General features: G+C 42.1%; 1 protein-coding gene across 1 annotated transcript in view; it reads left to right on the top strand.

The window, feature by feature from the left end:
- The window catches only part of LOC147711117 (elastase-1-like), an 86,935-nt gene that overhangs the window by 46,734 nt on the left and 18,640 nt on the right, over positions 1-21,561 (top strand). Inside the window, exons 3-5 of the mRNA XM_086920111.1 lie at positions 523-617; positions 6,538-6,818; positions 12,709-12,872. Of these exons, the coding sequence (XP_086776237.1) occupies positions 523-617; positions 6,538-6,818; positions 12,709-12,872 (540 nt within the window). The remainder of the gene's footprint in view (positions 1-522; positions 618-6,537; positions 6,819-12,708; positions 12,873-21,561) is intronic.

Raw genomic sequence — 21,561 nt, 5'->3', positions numbered from 1 at the left:
AAGCAATGCAAAATTACATTTGTGTTGCTTTGCAAAATACCAAAATGGATTTTGCGTGGGGTCTGCGTCAAAAAGTTATGTAAACCGGTTACAAAATCTTTGTAAATCTGGACCTCAACTTCTATTTCAAAACACATAAATAAGTTAATACCTGTTGGCAAAGACAATAGGTCTGACTTTCATTTTCAGTTGAAATGCAGACCTAATGATTGTAATAGCTGCACACGCAGTAAATAACTACTTTAACCGAATCACCAAAGCTTTAATGAAAATTCAAAGAACAATGTATAATTCCATGAACTGCTATGGGTTTGATACAACAAATACATCAATATATTGGCTGAACCCAACCTCAGCCTTTCTATATACTTTCTTTTGTAACTTTCTGAAGAATAGACAGCATGAGCTTTTACGCCAAAAAGCTAAATATATCTGCAGATATAACTAAAATAATTCCGAGTGTGTTTCTTCAATTTTAGATACATGTTATCCTACACACTCAAACTTTTCTATTTTTTTAAGGTTCGGGCTAGAGGAAGTAAGAAGTATGTTCACGTATGTGGTGGGACGCTTATTCACAAAAACTGGGTACTCACTGCTGCTCACTGCTTCCAGAAGTAAGTTACCATATTAGAAGTACTAACTAACTGCTTGTCTGGTAGATGGGGGGTACAAATTGGTCTTGGGCCTTGCAGATGCCTCCTCATGCCATACCTTTAGTCCACCTTCGAATACCCAAGGAAGGATGCAATAATGAGTCAGGGTTATTTATTATTGGAGATTGGAGAGTCCTCTGGACTAGCAGAACTTGTGTCTGGTCATAGTCCGAGGCTAAAATGTAATACATTGTTCCTAAACATGTCCTCTCTCTTACTGTCTTTAATTCTCTGTGTTTCTTTCACTTCTCTTTCACTCCCTCTCTCGCTTTAATGTAGTGAGTTTCACTATGCCTTGGCTATCACAATATGAAACTATACTAGGTATTGCATTTACAATTTAAACTGGTTTTTCAAAGTAAATAAATGGAATATGAAAAATGGTACAATTTCGCTAGAAGTGGGCCTTCAATGTCTATGCTGTTTCAATGTCTATATTTTTTCAATGTGTTATATTCCGTTTCCTGCATATATTCTAGGTTGATGCAATATTTATTTGGGAGTTGTCATAGCATAGTCATAAATATATGATGAGACATGAAAAGGAAGCCATTTTTGCCCCCAGTCAGGTCGGCAAGCAACCCAATGGGTGCGAAACTACCCTCAGATCTGGTTTTGAGTGACGACACAGAAGGGAACTGGTCATTTTCCTGCCCACACCTCTGGGTTTTTCACACAGGCTCTGCAAACGGGAGGATGGGTTACTCCATCTTGAATTTTAGGAGTAAGGTGCACTGTGGGATAGCTTACAATAGTGCAAACAGCAACTGCTGAAAAAGTAAGTAGGGTTGCCCCTGGGAACATTTGCCTCATTGGTTCGGGAGGAGCCAGTAGTCACCTCACCTCATCCACATACTAGTGCCAGGCATAGATTTGGCTACCATAGGCATTCTACTCAGAACACTTTCTGGGCCTGAGAAACATCAGAAGACTTGCTGTCTGTGGCCTGAGAGGTGCCCTGAAAGACGGGACCTGCTCTCTCTCTCTCTTGGACCAGGATAAAAAAAGTTGCGGAATCCAAAGGGACAATTGAATGACCTCCTGTGTGGCTACAAGAAAACAATGAGCTGCAAGAGGCCTTTTTACTGAGTGACCTTTACCAACCCAGAACTACACCTTGCTGGTGACCTCTGCTGGGGCGAGTCCTGCCCCCTACGTACTGTCTCTTCGGTCCAGGTAACCCAATAATTGATACCGTGGAGCTACTCTAGAAACCCTCAAAATGCATCTCTGCTTTGTGTTACTTTAGGCAAGTTTGCAACGCAAATCATGATTTGTGTTGAAAAGTAAATCCCACTATAACACTTTCTGTTGGGTTTATGTCACTTTTGCAGGGCAAATCCAACACAAAGTGCAGTAAATCTGGGTCATCGTGTCTAGTTAAGTCATATCTAGCCATGTCTATGAGGTGCAGAGGAAGTATAGAATGATGCACAGTAGATAAGAGATGGTGAAGCAACTGTGTAAAGCCAAGGACTAAGAGTTGACTTTCTGAAAGAAAGTGTGGAAAGCATGAGAGGGGCAGTGGGGTACTGAGGTTAGCTCCATGCACAGTTACCTTAGCAGTGTTCTGTAAATTCTAGGTATGGAGAAATGTGTGTAGAGACACCAGTCCCATTTAACAAATTGTTGCAGAATACTGCTTACTCCTGACTGAAAAGACACATGCTGAATTCCAGTTTGATTTTAACAGGAACACATTTAATGTAGGTGCTTACCTACTGCTTGGTTACAAGGTGCAGGGATGGTTTGTAGGTCAAGGCTGGTAATTCTGCCACTTTGGCATTTTCTCTAATATGATGCAGGGTAGAACCTATTTTATTTGCATCACCCTGCAGAGTGGGATTGGTTTGAACAATTTTGACAGGGCCTATTTTGGTTTCCTGTTTGGTCCTGCTGGTTTGCATTCATCTCTCTTAAGTCTGTCATTTACAAATGAGCCAGGGTTTTATTATCAAGGGTGGAAACACTGGGTTTATTAATAAAGCAATAGCATGTTATCTCTCCATTACCTGCATGTTTGACCTACCATCCACATAGTATGTCTCTTGACTGTTACACTAAATAATTCTGTTTCCAAGATCATTATATGTATATTATATGTATTATATGTAATAAGTGGTGTTGAAATTAGCTTACTCCTCACTAATACTGCATCAAAGGAGCAGATTGAAAATTGAATGCTTTGTTAATACAAAAAAAGCCACCATTCTACATTGATGCTCAAGCTGAATGTATTTCTTACTAAACCTTAGAACTGTTTCTTTGCTTTATATACAAACCATTCAGCAACTTTACAATGATAGCAATTCATCACAAACGTTGAAATGACCACATGTAAAACTTGTTAAATACTAATAATCAGTACTCTGTTCCTATGTTTCCTAAAGGATTCAAAAATTTCAGCATTATTATAGTTTCCAAAATCTCAACTGTAACCTGTTAGACAGTGAGTCCTTTCATAATCGGTTGCATCACATTCCAGTAAAAAATGCCCAGGAATTTATTGGCTGAGAGAGCAAAGCCAGCACCTGTGTACAGCAGAGAGTCTCCCATTCCTGGAACCTACAACACCCATTAATGAGTTCTGGACAAGGTGAAAAAGCATCAATAGTCTTCTCAAATCTGAATCCATTGCAATTCTGCTTTACATTGGTGGACGACACCCAGAATTCATGAAAGCAAACTTCAAATATGATTTCTTGGAGTTAAAACCTCCAATATTATCCCCTGCGGGTGGAGGACTGTGAATCAGATTTAGACTGGTGTCAGGGGCGGAACGGGCGGTCTATCAAATTAGAGGTTGCCCCCAGGAATGGGAAAAGGTGTGGGGCAATTGGCTCTTTTTGTGGGGAGGATGTCGGGGTGGGATAAACACCGTGTTTTTTTTATGTTACAGACTGTGGACCCAAACTGTAAACAGTCATAAAAAATCCATTCAAAATGTACAAATATGCCTTAAGGATGACACTGTTTGCACTAATCAACAAGTATACCAACAGATTGCTGAAATGCCGATATTGTGTTTACTGTGTACTGAGCGCAGTAAAGAGTTAAACAAAAAAAGGTCTCTAGTACTATCAGTATTAACATAACTTTCTTAATCAATTTTTTAAGAACCAAAGGTAACTTGCAATTTCTAAAAAAAATCTATTAAGCCTAATTCCTCAGCCCAGCCATAAAAATGTTGCAAAAGGGGATTTGATTTCAAGTTATCTTCTAAAGACCCCAGTAGAAAATACATTTCACCCCTTATAATCTGGCCTAATAATCGCAAACTTTGCTGAAATACAAGTTTCCTTGTGGGACACAATCCCTCCTCCAGTCTAGTAGCTTGGACTTGAATGTTATTAAGCAGACACTTGATATTTCTCAGCATGGTGTGCTCTTGCTCATGAACAGCCGTGGCCTGTGCAGGTAAGAGTGGTAGGGTGGTGGGGCAAAGTGGGGGGGATTTCGACAGACGACAACAAGGGAAAATTAATTATTTAATTTTACCTCGTGGTCGTCTGTCGAATCCCCCTCCAACCCGGCCCCACCGCTCTTACCTGCACGGGCCTCGGCTGCTTATTAATCTATTTAAAAGAAGGTTCCATCTAATAGAAGAATGGGATCACTTTAGTGCTGTATGTTTTCAGTAGATTTTCCAGTGATTTCTTCTATGTCTTCTGATTACATTTAAGTAATCCAGCAATGATTGTTTTTGCCATTGCCTCTTTGGCCTGTCTAAATGGCCCCAGCTCAAGTTGTGGTTGATTATCAAATCAAGATAATTCTATTCAATCAAAGCTTGAAGCACATAATCGCCATCTTTCCAGCATAATTGTTTACAGTTATATTCAAAGTGCATGATTTTACTCTTATAGTTAGAGGTCTTGTGATATGCAGCTAAACAAGACCACACTGTCTCCATACCACAGCTAGAAAATGGGGGGGGGCTCCAAGTTTAGGTGAAAAGCCAATCACATTCAAGAAAATGTCATGCAGAACAGTACAATAAAATGTTATATTATTGTTGCTACACATAGTCTTTCTTCTCTGTTGTCAATTTGGCACCTTACTGATTATGCATTTGTTACTGCCTGTGGATATCACTGCCTCAGTATCTTGACAAAGCAGTGACATTGGAATCAATAACTCATGGGAGATTTTCAGTTTGTGATTTTCTGCAACAATCTCGAGCCATCCACATTATCAAACATAAGTTTGGCATTAAATAATGAGCAGCACAGTCAAGCAATTTTCATAGCTCACAGAGACCATCCTACTACTGAGGCTAACATTTCTATGGAACTTTCTTGGGGTGATCAGGAGTGCAGATTCATTGTCCACTCAGGCATGCAATTTGTTTAATATAATTCTGGTGTACACCTTACTAGTAGGGCAGAGCATTGCAAAAAGAAAGTTATTATCAGGAGAATCCCCCAAACCCTTCTTAAAAATAGGAACATGAAAATTCCTTCCCAAGCTTTAGGTATGACATTATGCCAGTTTACCAACAGAAGCAGCTTACTCAAAATCGTTGTACACAATTCACAAATAGCTGAGCTGCAAGGAGCCCATCCATCCGACCAAGAGCATTTGATGGATTAATTGCTCTAATGGCCTCTTCATCTCTAGGAACTGTGAACCTGTCGGGGTACCTTACGTCAAGTCTTTACTGCTTCAGTGGATAGCTTGCCCCATTGTAAAGGTCATAAATATGCCTCATCCATTCTGATTGACTGCATTAATAGTTAATCTCTTTGCCACTTTTAAAGGGATCACTTAAGGCAAGTGATCACTTTCTAATTGACACCCTACTTCAGAGACCTTGCCCAAAGAATATTTGTCAGCATCAACAAAGGTGTATTCCATGACTACTTCTCCATTACTAGCCAATCTAGTAGCCCTACTCAGAATGTCCCAATCAATTCATTTTGACTGTTCAATATTTTCAGGCTATTGTGGCATGATCAGCATACGATCATTTTAGCCCATGAACCAAGTAATAAGACCAGAGCACAATCGGTCAATAATCACTACATTGTAATCAATTAGGAGACAATCCATCACCTTGGCATTGTAGTCGCCACTCATGATGTAATTCTCCTATTTGGCCATGGTCAAATGCATTATGTTTTCTAAACTACCTAGAATGATTTTAGCTTCCAAAGTAGGAGAATAAAAGGTTTTAACTATGAATAGGCTGTAACTGTTGTCCTCTCCGATGGCTATGTTACCAATTTTTTAATCTAAACATTCATCAAATTTGGCTGTAAGCTCTTCCCCAGAAGTACATACATGTGAAGATATTACTGTTAGTAATGCACTCTACGGTCAAACACATCCACCATTATTGGGAAACCATTGGGTTGCAATCTAACCGGTAATCAGAGCGCTTGACCAAGTTTCTTGTAGTAAAATGCCTTTGTAGTTCTTCAAATATGAATGAGTATCAAATGCATTACAATTAAATACTGCCACTGCCAGGTTCCAAGATGAGAGTCTGTGCTGATTGAGAACAAAGATGGGAGTAAGGGCTTTGGAAGCTTCATTTCACATGCATTGCAGCTCTAAGGCGTGAGTAATCCTGGACATTATTATTATTTACCAGTGATGGAACTATAGCATGTATTGCCTCTTCCCTGTTTTGAGTGAGTCATTTAGTTATCTTGATTACAATAAAGCAGTAATTATCTTCCCATGGTTAACTGCAAATTGTAACCGCATTAAACTCCCTTGCTTCCTATGTGACACACAACTGACCAAAAAATATACTTTGAAATGACTTACTTAGAATAGGGCATTTTTGTATTAGTTTTGTGGTTTCATGAATGACCAGTTTACCAGGTCTTCTGTCTTTGTGTGGTGCTAATCTCAATATTCACTCTTTCATCAGGGGTAAAGCAGAAGATGCTGCAAACTGGCGAATTGTCTTGGGGAAGCATAACCTCAACATGACCGAACCCACAGAGAAAGCCTACTATGTCAAGCGCATCTACCGTCATGAGCGCTTTCTCTACCCCCATCAGAATGAGCTTGATTACGATGTAGCCTTGGTCAAGCCAATAGGAGACATCATGGCCAACCACTTCATCCACTATGCCTGCTTACCAAGAAGAGAGAACATCCTCCGTCCAGGCCACTTCTGCTGGGTGACTGGTTGGGGGGACACAAGAGGTATCAGTCATGTGTGGCCAGAGATAATAGCTTGTTATATATTATGCCACCTACAATAAGCAACAATACTACTATCAAGTTCTGATAATTCACTGGAGACACTCCTCAGGCTGCTTTCCTTCTCTTCTAGGTCTTCATAGAACCGCCAACTCCTTATCACTGTACATGTGTGTGTGTGTCTTTCCATGTGTATGCTTGAGTATGTATAGCTATGTTTATCTGTGTGTGAGGGAGAAGGGCTGCCTATTTTAAAACCTCTATGCTATTTTGCCATCCATTGAATGCTTCAAGAGGATAGAATGAGAGGGCATGACATTTCATGCAGGCCCCTCTTGTCACGGTATGTTACTGTTACAACGCAACTTTTAGCACGAAGTACCGTTACCACGGATCCATTACCACGCAGGATCCATTACCACGGATACCTTTACAACGCATTACTCTACAACGGAGGTACTATTACAACGCATACCATTACATCGTAAGTTTAGGTTAGTTTATAGGTAAGTTTATCTTTTTTAATTTACATTTATTAGGGGTATTGGGTTTGTGTTTTGGGGTACAGGGGTATTTTTAGGTTTTAGGGTTGGGTTTGGGTTTTGGGGTACAGGGGTATTTTTAGGTTTTAGGGCTGGGTTTGGGTTTTGGGGTACAGGGGTATTTTTAGGTTTTAGGGCTGGGTTTGGATTTTGGGGTACAGGGGTATTTTTAGGTTTTAGGGCTGGGTTTGGGTTTTGGGGTACAGGGGTATTTTTAGGTTTTAGGGCTTGGTTTGGGTTTTGGGGTAGAGGGGTATTTTTAGGTTTTAGGGCTGGGTTTGGGTTTTGGGGTACAGGGGTATTTTTAGGTTTTAGTGTTGGGTTTGGGTTTTGGGGTACAGGGGTATTTTTAGGTTTTAGGGCTGGGTTTGGGTTTTGGGGTACAGGGGTCTTTTTAGGTTTTAGGGCTGGGTATGGGTTTTGGGGTACAGGGGTATATTTAGGTTTTAGGGCTGGGTTTGGGTTTTGGGGTACAGTGGTATTTTTAGGTTTTAGGGCTGGGTTTGGGTTTTGGGGTACAGGGGTATTTTTAGGTTTTAGGGCTGGGTTTGGGTTTTGGGGTACAGGGGTATTTTTAGGTTTTAGGGTTGGGTTTGGGTTTTGGGGTACAGGGGTATTTTTAGGTTTTAAGGCTGGGTTTGGGTTTTGGGGTACAGGGGTATTTTTAGGTTTTAGGGCTGGGTTTGGGTTTTGGGGTACAGGGGTATTTTTAGGTTTTAGGGTTGGGTTTGGGTTTTGGGGTACAGGGGTAGTTTTAGGTTTTAGGGTTGGGTTTGTGTTTTGGGGTACAGGGGTAGTTTTAGGTTTCAGGGTTGGGTTTGGGTTTTGGGGTACAGGGGTATTTTTAGGTTTTAGGGCTGGGTTTGGGTTTTGGGGTACAGGGGTATTTTTAGGTTTTAGGGCTGGGTTTGGGTTTTGGGGTACAGGGGTATTTTTAGGTTTTAGGGCTGGGTTTGGGTTTTGGGGTACAGGGGTATTTTTAGGTTTTAGGGCTTGGTTTGGGTTTCATTAATATAATTATTTAATAATTAAATAATGATTAATTAAATTATATTTTACAAAAATAATTATTTAAAATATATATCAATATTATATACTTACCTATACTTACGTTGTAATGGTATGCGTTATAATAGTATCTGCGTTGTAGTGTATTGCGTTGTAAAGGTATCCGTTGTAACATGACCTGCGTTGTAAAAAATCCGTGGTAATGGTATGCGTGCTAAAAGTACGCGTTGTAACATCATATATCCCTTGTCACCAACTCTGGGCAGTGTATTTCTCTTCATGGTTGTAGGAAACTGCCTCTTTATATGATATACCAAAATGAGGTGTATCATGCAAAGAGTCCAGGGATTCCCTTATGAGTGGAAAGGGGCTTGCTCAAGCAATCCCAAGATGCTCATCTAGGGGGTAGTGTGTTAGAGCATCTTTAGACCAATCAGAGAGGAGGGTTAGACATCTGCAAATACACACAATAGTCAATAGATGATGCACATGACTCAATAAGGAGATCCACATCAATGTATAACAATAACAAATACGTTTTGTATATATTTTACGTCAGTGGAATCAATATGTTCAGGTAAGTACATTTTTCAAGAGAAATACTTTTCCATTGAGAAAGTTGATATTTAGCCACTTGGATGCTAAGGGTGGTGCCTGCATATCAATGTAATTTCCATTGAAATCAATGGAAATTCCATGACGAGTTACCCTTGTCATTAGCGGCGAAGAGGTTAGTGCATTTTTCAGAAGCTCAATGTTATCCTATGGGGAAAAAAAGTACGGCATGCAGGTACAGTACTGTGACTTACAAGACCAATCCCTTGGACTTAAGGTGAGTTTGGGGCCAGGTCCAAGGCAGCACAACCAGGTCACCTTCAGCTGCACTAGAATGGCCGGGTGCAATACATGGTCAGGTGCCCAATGTTAGTCTATGGGTATTGATCTTCTTGAAAAGGGGCTGCAGGTTTTAATTGGGAGGCCAGTCTGATTGAACCAAGAAAAGGGCTCAAGTCTTGCGATGCTAGGGGACATTAAAGGTCCTCTTCTCCTCAAGCTGGGGTGGCCAGCTGCAGAGGGTCTTTGAGCTAAGCTTTCTTCATCCAGGAGCACCCGCAGTTGAGGGGGCCTCCAGGCAGAGGCAACAGGCGATGTCGAAGGAGTTCATGAGGGGTGATCCCAAAGTGGACTTTGTCTCTTGAAGGCTTGGGGACCACGCTGGCTCAGGGGCTCAGGTTCAGTGGTGCTTGTCTGTGTCCAGTTGTGTTGGTTCCGGAGTCCTGATTGTTCTTCTTGGAGGGTCCTGCAGGATGCAGGAGAGCAGTTCAGCTGCTCCACAAGAGTTCTTGAGTCTTTATTGAAGGCAGGCAGTCTTCCCAGGCTTTGGAGGCATGACAGCTTGCAGGACGAGACGCCTTTGGCAGAATTCAATGGGGAACAGCAGACAGGCCTGCAGGGCTGGTGTCAAGTAGGTTGCTCTTCTTCAGTCTTTGCTTTCACAGCTCTTCAGTGCCGTTCTTCTTTTTAGGTCATCAGGATCAGCTTTTCTGGTGCCAGGGGCTACCCTAAATATTGAATTTAGAGGAGTTAGGGGCGTCAATGGGCTACCTACCCCTGGGGTCCCATTTACCCCCTATCTGACCACTTCCTGTGGAAAGTGGGCGTAACTCTGCCCCAGAGTTCCTAAGTTTGCCATCACCAAGAAGGCTAACTCTGAAACCTCATTCGCACTTCAGGTAGCCCACCTTAGGGGTTGTAATGGCCTGAGGGTGGACACGCCTATCTGACAGGCTAATTTTTCCGCCTGTCGAGGTGCCAGAGGGCTCTGCACAAAGGGGGTCAGCTTCCTCTCGTGTGAGAGAAGACAGATTTGCATACCAAAGGCGGTGCGCTCTGGGCTCTTTGAAGCCACCCTGCCTTGGAATGCTAATCTGCTGGTCATCCTGTGACAGGGGTTGTAAACACCCTCTGTTCAAGCAGGCTTTGTTTCAGGCATCCTGAGAGCAAAGGCACTCACTTGGCAGTCAGAAACTTGTCTCTGGTGGCAGGCTGGCAAAAACGAGTCAGTCAGCACACCAGTAGCTGGTAGGTTTTCAGGAGGCACCTTTAATACATCACTGGCATCAGTGTGGGTTTACTAATACGAGGTGTTTGATACCGCGAGAAGCAAGGCTGGCAGTAAAAGAGGCGCAGTTACTGCCAGCCTTGCTTCTCGTAAGCAATGAATATAAATACAAAGTGTGTGTTTATGCACCATTTGCAGGTTTTCAAAACACATAAATAAAAGGCATTGTCATTTACAATGGCAATGGCTCAAACTCTCACAAAAGAGAAGCCCATATTGCATTGCAAATGCTTGTTTGTTGTGGGTCTAGGGCCTGTTTCAAGCTATATTTTAATGTTGGACGTAGGAGGACAAAAGTAATTTCCATAGTATACTCCACTACACATCCCAGATCTCAGTGCCCACGTTTATTATGGCTGAAGACTATGTCCATCTTGGTATTACCTTGACACTTTGCCTTTTAGTCCTGTTTATAAGCTAACCAGAAATACAGGAGTAGCAGAGCCTGGGAAGTTTAAATTTATTGGTTAGAAAGTGCCCAAGAGTCACCCCCTACCCACTACCTGGTGTCAGGCATAAATGTGGCACCTCAAGGCACCATCCGCAGGACACTTTCTGAACCTGCAGAAAAAGATGCAGACTGGCTCTCTTTTCTGTGACCTAAGAGAAACCCGGAAGGAGTGAACTTGTAACTTCTTGTAGTCAGAATAAAGAAATGAACTCCAAGTGTCAGTTGGCCGGCCTCCTATGTGGCTATATCGACACAACAAGCTACAACTTTCCCTGAAGTTCCCAGCTGACCAGTGGAAGCTGGCTGGACTGAACTTTACTGCTGGCTTCTGCATTACATTCTGTGAGACTCTAAATGTCATCCCCTTGGGTCATTGGGGCCTTAGAAGTGTACTCCTGTGATTGTTTTGGAACTAGAAGAAAGTTTAGAAACTTTTGAAAACTTTTCCTTCAGAGCGTCAGTGAGACACACAGGAAGACATATCTTACCAACAGTTCCCCAGCATAGACTGGATGCCAGCTTCGTCCCACACAAAAGTCCGTACCCCTCTGGAAAAATGACCAGGGGCCTGATTTAAATCTCAGTTGATGGGTAACTCCAACGGTGACTGATATCCCTTCTGCCCAACTATAAATCTCATAGGATACAATGGAATTTATATTTCGGTGGATGGGATATCCGTCATTGTTGTGACGGAGTAAACTGTACGCCGATATTTAAATCAAGCCCTAAGTCCCACTCAATGTTGGGACTTAGAATATTTTCAGCAGAACATCTCCAAAGATCCAGAGAGCTACTGGAACCAGCCTGATTCCGGTATCCAGCCTTCAGTTCCACGGCTGCAGCACAATTTTCAACAGAGTTCCGCACATGGAGGATTTTTCTTCTATAATAGTGAAAAAGAGCCATTCTGCAATGAAACTTACAGAAAATGTCAATGATTTTCTTTAAAAAAATGACAACATCCCTTTCTGAAGTGGGAAACAGTTTTGACTTCCAGACTTTTACTGAGCTAAATCCACTTGATGTATTCGACCGGGCCTCCATTGGGGTTGATCTCAAATTGTGCCTAGGTCCCAGCTTACCACTTCCATACACTATCACTAGCACTTAGTGCCTTTGGCTTTGTTTTTACTTAGATCTTTAAAAATTCATATCTCTGGCTCACCTTATTCTTTTTATGTCATTTTGGTTACTGTATTTGAATCTATTTTTCTAATTTAGTTTGATATTTTTTTCATTTGTATTTTGACTTTATTACTGTCTTGGTACTGCATATATACTTTGCACATTGTCCTAAATTAAGCCTGTCTGCTTGGTGCCATACCTACCACATGGGTGAGTTCAGGTTAATTTAGTGATTATGAGTGTTAACCCTAACAAGAATTATTAGTCCTAGAGGTGGGCAGTCGCCACCTACCCCCAAATTTTAATCCACATTCTTAGAACCTGAACTATGCCCTGACTATACATTTTATGGAAGAACTGACACACAGTTTACTTGAAAGCATGAAGCATATGTTACATTAATTGAGGGCAAGTTGCACAAGTTCAAGTGTGCATTATGACTTTGACTATGTGAAAACTGTGCCTCTTTTTAACCATGCATAGTTTATGTATACATAATATAAGTTCAGATTTTGTTTCATTTAGGCAATGGTAGCATTATGTGCATCAGACTCCCTATTAGTGAGCTTTGTCAACATCTGCATTTTACAGTTTTCACAATGTGGACAAACTTTAGCTGAGCAAGTTTCTTGTGTTTTTCAGGTGGAAAGGAGAACCTCACTCTCTCCGAAGTTCTGAATCAGGTGAAATTACCCATCATAGATTTCAAAACATGCAAGCAGAAGAAATTCTGGGGAGACCGTGTACGAGAGTCAATGATTTGTGCTGGTTTGCGTGACACTGGAGGGCCACCTGCTGCTTGCCAGGTATAAAAATTAGTTACTTATTATAGAGCACTTTCCGCCAAAATTGAAGATTTGTAGCACTGTGACTAGCAATTATTATTATTACCCAACTCAGTGATACTCATTTTATCAACCTCTGAAATATAAAATGTGTGGGTCCGAAGTAAGCCTGTGTGGTGAACTCTGCTCCATTCACAGAGTGTGCAGAGTTATTTGCACTCCACGGAGCTTTGAAAAACTCCACTCTGCTGAGTTTTTTCCTCGCTCGCCAAGTGTAAGTTGGCAAGCACGAGTGAGGAAAATCCAATGCTAGACCACTTCCCTGCGAGATTTCGCAATGTTGGTGGTCGTGTATGGTCACTTCTGCTCACATTGAGAAACCTTCCTTTTGCGTTGAGGATGCTCCTGCTCGGGTAGAACTTCTACTCGAGCTGCAGAAAGAAGTAGCGCCCTCTTTCATTGTGTGAGATGTTGCTTGTGCTAATTTTACAGCGCAGGACAAAAAACCCGGTGCTAAAAATCAGTGCGATGGGCGCGAGGTAGCCGACTGCGCCGCTCGCGGAGCTCTGCGTAGCCTATTGGTGTTTTTTTCTCATTTGCGGAGTTCCGAGTAGCAGATCTCCGCAAACTGTGCCCAGGATTAGTATGAAGTTTAATCTCATGTAACTGCAGCAGGCAAAGTAACCCACTCTGTTATCGGACCCTGTTTCAATGGCTGTTCATTGCAGCAAGGCATGGGCAGGTGAAGTAAGAATGTCAGTCTTCACTAACACATACTTAATACTGTCTTCCATGTGCTCATGGAAGTCTAAATGTCATCATAATCTGAAACCACAAAAATATTTGATAAGCAGTTTCTTTATATGCATTTTTTTTAAGTTTAGAAAGCTTTACTGAAAAAAACAATAGGCAGAGTAAAACATCATTGCAAGAACATAAGACAATCGGCAGAGGTAAAATGATGTGAAAAATTACCAATGTACATTGCATACCCAAAACGGATTATAAAAGCTGTACTAAGGAAAAAAGCGTTTTAAGGGAGGGAGAGGGGCAAAAAAAGGGCAACGATAAATCCAAAATCAATATTCTAAATTGCCATAATTAAGAAAAAATAAAGGTGAAAAGCTGGATAATAGATAAAATTGGAGAAGTAAAAGGATGCGAAGTAAAATCAGGGGGTACTTTGAGAAAGGAAATTAGTTAAAGGCAACCATAACAAATCTCTTTTTATCAATAAGGGTACAGTAGTAGCAAATGCTCGATCAAGCCTGTGGTGATGACATAACAGGTTCCACCAAGCATTGTATGAAATCTTCGAAGTATCTTTCCAGTTTGTTGTAATAATCGGAAAGGTCATAGCTATGTAAAGGTCTATAAATTTACGAATATTACGATGAACATTCCATATAGATGAAGAACCTCCCCAAAAAATATGGACAATCTCAAAAGGATGGTCTGTGTCTAAAATGTCATTACGTTTTGACCAGATACGAGACCAGAGGGATTTTACCAAAGGGCAATGAAAAAACATGGAAAAAAGTAACTATCAGCACACGAACAAGACCAACATTTCTTGGAGTCAAATAACTTGAATTTATATAAATCAGTAGGAGTATAAAAGAGTCTGTTATAAAAAAAACATATAGAGTCTGTGTGGGGCTAGCAGAATGGGAAACAGTATGTATTTTAGACCATATGCAGTCCCAGATCAGAAGGGAAAGTCTTGAGCTCGTTTTTTTCCCCATAAAAGTTCAAGTTTAGATTTGAACCTAGCAGCAGTAGGATGGGAAAGTAATTTATAAATGGCAGCAGCTTTGAGAGGAATAGAAAAGTCAGGTGGTGGTGAGCAGACCGGGGTCGTAGTGGTTGGGGAGCTGTTTAGAGATAAAATAGAGGTTAGGGCATTCACAAGTGCAGAATATTGGGAGGAGTATGTGTTGGAAAGGTGAAATCATTTACGGATATCTGAGAAATCTCTCAGGGAGTTATTGTTAAGTAAGTGCTCATAAGTGATGATGCCTTCATCAATCCATTCTTTCCAAAAAAGCGCTCTGTTGTTGATTTTAAGGAATTTATTACACCAAATTGGAGTAAGGGAGAAAAAATCAGCCTGTGAAGAAAAGGAACGAAACAATGAGATAGCAAGTGCTTTGGAGCGTTTAAATGTGGGAGTGAGGAAACGTTTTGGAGGTTGAGATAGGCGAGTAGCTGTAAGGAATGAGAAAGGTGAAAGTTGCGCGAGCTCTATTGCACTCCAGGCCATTAAGGGAGGAGAAGAAAAGACAATTTAAAAGGGCCAAATTTGTTTTAAAGTAAAATCTGAATGAAAGCGAATAAGATTAGGAAAGTTGACACCACCTAAGTCCTTGGGTTTTTGGAGACGAGGGAGAGAAATCCTAGCTTTGCGGTTATTCCATAAAAGTTTTATTAGAAGGCGGTTAATGGTTTAAAAAAAATAAAGAGGAAGAGAGACAAAAAGCATTGAAAGATAAAAATTAACGATTGCAAGAAGCATCATTTTAATAGTTGCTAGCCTCCCCCACCAATCTAAGAAAAGAAGGGACCAGCCTTCTAGAAGTGTTGAGATTTTTTAAAGAATATCCTTATGATTAAGTTTAATAGTTTCTCTAATAGTATTAGCGTAAAGAATGCTGAGACAGTTATTGTTCCTAGGGATCCACTCAAAACCAGAACCATTAAACATATGAGAAAGGCAACATTTGTTAAGAGGTAAAACTTTTGATTTGTCTATATTCAAATTGTAACCAGAGACAGAGGAGTATTCTTGTAAGAAAGAGAAAAGTGATGGTAAGGAAGTAGAAGGATTAGAGATATAGAGTAAGATGTCATCTGCATAAGCAGTAAATTTGATATCAACATCTTGAAATGTAAAACCGGTGTATGATGGTGAGCACCTAATTTTTTCCAGGAAAAGGTTCTAAAGCAAGAATGAAAAGAACAGGAGAAAGGGGACAACCTTGTCTGGTGCCCCTATGGAGAGAAAAAAATTTAGATTGGGAAACATTAACCCAAATAGATTTAGAAGGGATGGAATACAACAGTTGAATATATGGAATAATGGGGGGACTGAAACCGTGCCATCTCAGCGCTCCAAACATAAAGTCCCATATGACTCTGTTGAATGCTTTTTCGGCATCTAATGTGATAGCTGCAATAGGGGAGTCCATCTTTGAGGCAAGGTGGATGATGTTGAGTAGAGCTCTCGAATTGTCGGTAATGGGTCTACCTTTGACAAACCCAGACTGGTAAATATTAGTGAGATCGGGGATGACTTTATTAATACAGGTTGCTAAAATTTTGGCATAAACTTTACAGTCTGTGTTGATCAAAGAAATGGGACAATAAGTTTTGCAAACGAGAGGGATCTTTGTCTTTTTTTAAGAATTAGGCATAACATTGCCTTTGTAAAGGAACCTCTGGATTCACCTTTAGTAAGAAAATAGTTGGCCAGTGAGAGTAAGTGTGAAATTAAAAAAGTCTTAAAGTGTAGATAAAAGCGAACAGTGAATCCATCCAGGATGTTTTGTCTTTGGGTAGAAGAGTGATAGCATTAAGTATTTCTTTTTCTGAGATAGAAATGTCAATTATAAGATTATCAGAGGATCTAGGAATAGATTGAAAGAAAGAGTCGATTTGTGTGGAAGAAAGGATTGATTCTGGAGTATAAAGGGAAGAATAATATTGAACAAAACAATCCAGGATTTTATCATCAGAAGACTGACAGTTTCCATGCTTATCAATAATAGCTATGATTTTTGCTTTTTGATTTTAAGGTAGTTTGCAAGGGATTTGCCTTCTTTGTTGCGCCCTCCATACATTTAGCGTTAAATTTGAGGAGATTATTACAAGCAGAATTATTATTATTATTTATTATTTTAGGAATTTGTAAAGCGCAAACTGTCGCCATTGCAGGCATCCTGGCGCTGACAGAGTCTGAGGAGGATTGGGGGTGGAACAGAGGGGACTTGGGCTAGGCCCGGGAAGAGCCAAGTTTTAACCTTTTTTCTGAAAGGTAGGAGTTCATTGGTATATCTGATCTCGGTGGGGAATGCCAAGAGTGCTTATTATATTGCATTTTCACTTTGATGAGAAGAGAATGTTTCAGAGGAGTTCATTGTGAAGTAAAGATGTTCAAGTTCTTTAATCTGTTTGAGAATAAGAGATGACTGTGAAAGGGCTTTTTTCTTCTTATGAGAAACAAAGTAAATAATTAATCCCCTAGCTGCAGCCTTGAAAGCTTCCCAAATAAAGTCAAAGTGAGAAGTAGAGTGAAGATTGTTATGAAAGAATTCTTCCATAAAAAGTGTCAAATGCTCAGTAAATTGAGAGTCTAAGAGGAGAGAATTGTTAAAGCGCCAGCACAGAGAAGTAGGAGTAGGTGAAGGGTAGTCTATACCCAAAATAACAGGGGCATGATCTGAGATAAGAATAGAGCCAATTTCTGAGTTAGTCATGAATTGGAAGGTGTATTGAGTGAGAAAAATATAATCAATGCAGGAGTGTGATGCATAGATTAGAGAAAAGAAGGAGAATTCTATTGAGTCAGGGTGGGATATTCTACAAGAGTCTAGAAGACCGCTGGATGAGATGGTTTTGTAAAAGAATTTTTGCATCTTATTTGGAATATATCTAGTTTGTGATTTCCGGTCTAAGAAGGTGAAGAACCAGAATAACCCACTTACTGGTTCTCGTCGGCGGTGGAAACGCCCAACTCTCCCATGCCCTTCATAAGTAGTAAAAAGAGACACAGGAGCCGTCGTCTGCAGGAGGAACCCAGATTTATTCAAATAGCCCGGGCTATCGAACAGAGTCCCAAGCTCGTTAGAAACAAGACAGAGGAGGCTGCTGCTTTACTACGCAGCTTACAAGCCTTTTATACTCATTCCAGTCTTTTGGCTGTTAGTCCATTGTTACATCAGGGCAGTGTTTGCAGTTGATAACCAGATCCAGACGATGTTTGTAGTTGGTGACCTGGTCAAGGCTTGGTACTCAAATCATTGTTCACTCAGCTTGATCAAAGCACGATCATTCATGTCATTGTTTGATCAGCTTGATCAAAGCTCGGTCATTCAAACAATTGTCCAATCACCCTGATCAAGACCCAGCAGTCAGACCAATATCCAGATAACCTGATCACAGTGTCAAGGATGTTTACCAAGCAGGGAGCAGGAGATGGAAAGCAAATCATTTACACAGGGCGTGAGTGTCTCATGGCTTTCTATTGAACTGCAAAGAACAGGGGGGGTTGGGTGTGCGACAGTTCCTGGGCAGAAATGCAGGCTGCAAGATGGTTTTTGTCGTGTCAGAATTTCCTCAGGCATCAGCAGAAACAACCTGGTGGGTCATGTGGAAGTGTTTGACACAAAATGGCAATGACAAAACAATAGAGTCCCGGTACAAATGATGCCGATCTAGAGAACACTTTTCCCCGGACCCTCCTTTTGCCATTGAGTGGCAAATACTTTAAGAAATGTCAATGTTCATAAGGCCATCGGTTTCTTGTTGGAGCATCATCATCATCTTGGCGTTGTGAATGTTAGAGGGTGGAGGCTTGATGGTCTGGACACACATTGTACAGAGCACTGGCAGGCAGTTAAAGCACAAACAGCAGGAGACCAGGACAGTTACTCCCAAGGAAAGGAATATGAGGACCCTCCACCCCCACTGGGAAAGGAGGCCCCAGATCCAGCCTGTGAGGGACCAGTTGCCTTCAGCCAGATGAATTTCAGAAGAAAGGCGATGCAGACATTGGATGGCATCGTACACTGTAGGTGTGTTGTCTGGGATGTACACGCAGCAGCTGGAACCGATCAATTTACACACACCACCACGATCAGCAAGGATGACGTCTAGGACCATGCGTTTCTTAAGCGTTATAAGGCGGTCCGCCTATAGCTCTGCAGTGATGTTGGAGAGGTCACCAGCTGTTACTGTGATGGTGGCTTCAAGGACCCTGGTCAGTCCTCGTACAGCACGACCGTTTGCCATGGGGCCTCAGAATGGAAGCAAACGTTTAAAGAAGTCCCCGGTTTCCTGGCCTGCTTTATCCTCGGCTGATATGACGCCCCTACGTGAGCGACGCAGAGCGCCCTTCATCAACAGGTGGTAAACCCCATGGGTAGAATACGTTGGTGGAAGGAGGAAGGCCAGATAGCAGGTGCCAGACCAGTTACGGGGAGCCAATTGTAGGCAGCAGTGCCAAAGATGAAATAGGTGTTGGTGGATGCCAACAGCTTCGGAGGAGATGTAGAGTTTAAATCTTTTGTGATATCACAAGTACTGGTACCAACTTTCATAGTCCCTAGGCCATGGATGCAGACACAGCCTTGCACATTTATGAAATTCACAGTGTCTCGTTCATCGGGCAGTATCCTTCTTGTGCTGAATCTGAAAATGTTCGTCGAGTGGTTGAGTTGAATACTACCATCTCACCGAGTTCATCTGGTGATAGTAGCGATGTGGATGAGCTGGTCGGGCAAAAAGGAGCATTGGCATGGCCAGATCTGTTCCTCCAGAAGTCATCCCGAAATGTTCTAAGGGTAGAATTGGCAGTACCATTGACAGTGTAGGCCTCCTGTATCAACATCCACCATGCAAGACAAGACCCAGAGATGGAAAAGGGTTAGGGAAAGAATGGGACAGGGTGTATCATAGAATGCGGCATCAGTCGACAAATCCAGCAGTTGGAAGTGTTCATGATCTGCTGATGATGATTCAACATTTGGATGAAGGTGTTATTGAAGAATTGTGCACGGCGGGGTAATTCGTGGGATGGTAGCGTGTAATACTGGTGCTCTGCAGGAGTCGGGGTAGGAGTTGGTGAGGTAACAGGATGGTAGATTAGTAACAGCCAACCAAGAATAGACAGAATGAGGGAGACAAACAGCGTCACCACGGTGGCCATGAAGCATTTACTATGTCCGAGACTGACATATTGTTTCTGGATTCGGGTGTTTTTGGACGGCAGCCATTGTGCTAAGCCAGGGACCTCTAGTGGCTGTCTGTGATTGGTGGTTGCTTCACTGGGCGCAGGTGCCAAGAGCCTTATGGCGTACCTTAGTCTGACACACCAACACTACTCTCAGCCGGGGAGATCACAGCCCTACAGCCTATAGGCACTTGGCGAAGTCAAGGGCAAGCCTTCCCTCGGGTGCGCAAGTTATATCGGTCGGAAGTAGGGTCAATATAGTCGGGAAACAATTGTTCTTGATGTTGAGCAGAGTTAAGGGAGGGTTCCACCCTTCCTTTTAGTACGCTGTGACTCTCTGCTTCCGTAGATGTAAAATGCAGTCTGGCATCGCTGAATGGGATAAATGTCGGGACTGTTTCTGTTTCTGAGTCTCCTTGTCCTTCCCTCACCCACTGATCATAGGGGAGGGGCAGAGGTACATGCCTGCAGTGGGACGAATGGACCCAATTCTTCCGACCTTCTCCTTTCACAGCGGTACGGGTGGCCAGCAACACCTGACGGGGCTGTGTCCAGCGGGGCTCGAGGCTCTTAGTCCGTTGAAAATGTCTTACTAAGACCCAATCACCAGGTTGGATAACATGTCCTGGTCCCTTGCTTTTGTCAGGTATGGCCTCATGCACCTGGTGATAAAGTGTACGAAAGGTATTAGTTAGACTGTACCGATAATCAGTTAATACAGGGTATTCAACATCAGACAGTTTCTTAGGCCGCGGGACACCCCATACATTCGCAGGCCTCCCAAACACAATCTCATGGGGGGATAGCCCTATCCTGGTGTGGGCCGTTGTTCTTGTAGACAATAGGGCCAAGGGCAGTGCATCAACCCAAGTGAAACATGTCTCCGCTACTATTTTGGCCATTTTAGTTTTTAGGATGCCATTGTACACTTCCACTAGACCTGCTGACTGGGGTGGTTAGCTGCATGAAATGTTTGTTTTATACCCAATGATGTACAGATATATTCCATAATTTGAGCCATAAAGTGTGAGCCGTTGTCACTCCAGACCAAGCGGGGCAAACCGAATCGTGGGAGGTACTCTTCTAATAGCATTTTGGCGTTAGTGATAGCGGTGCAGTCTTTGACGGGGTAGGCCTCCACCCATCGGCTGAAGGTACAGACCACCACTAGGACTTATTTCAAATTGTTATATCGGTCCATCTGGATGTAATCCATTTGGAGGACTTCAAAAGGGAAGGTAGGAGGAGAGAATCCTCCCTTTGGAGTAACTGTGCCTTTTCCTGGGTTATACATTAAGCAAATCATACATGTTTTAACCAGCTTTTCAGCATATGCTGGTATCTTAGAGTTGTACCATGTAAGTTCCAACAGTTTACATATCCCTTTTGCACTAATGTGAGCAGGCCATCGTAACTACTGGTAGCACATGACTGTCAGGTAACATCGATTGTCTTTCCATAGTCGTACAGACCCAGCAACCATCAATTCCCTCCTTTGCTAATTGCTCCTTCCACACCCTTAGTTCCTCAGGAGTAGTATGGGACTGAATATCGATCACACGCTGTACTGTGTTTTCAACCATGCCCTCGTCTGCCACCCACCTAGCGGGACCTCCTACATACATTCCTTCCCTTTTCATAAGAGCTGTTTGTTTGGCCGTCTGGTCAGCCAGGGCATTGCCTTACCCAACATCATCTGTCACTTTCTTATGAGCCTTACTTTTTATAATGGCCACCTTTCTGGGGAGTGTCTGGGAGTCT

Source organism: Lissotriton vulgaris, chromosome 5 (assembly GCF_964263255.1).
Source record: "Lissotriton vulgaris chromosome 5, aLisVul1.2, whole genome shotgun sequence".
NCBI lineage: Eukaryota > Metazoa > Chordata > Amphibia > Caudata > Salamandridae > Lissotriton > Lissotriton vulgaris.
The sequence above is the reverse complement of the archived record's forward strand: the minus strand, read 5'-3'. Positions and strand labels throughout refer to the sequence as shown.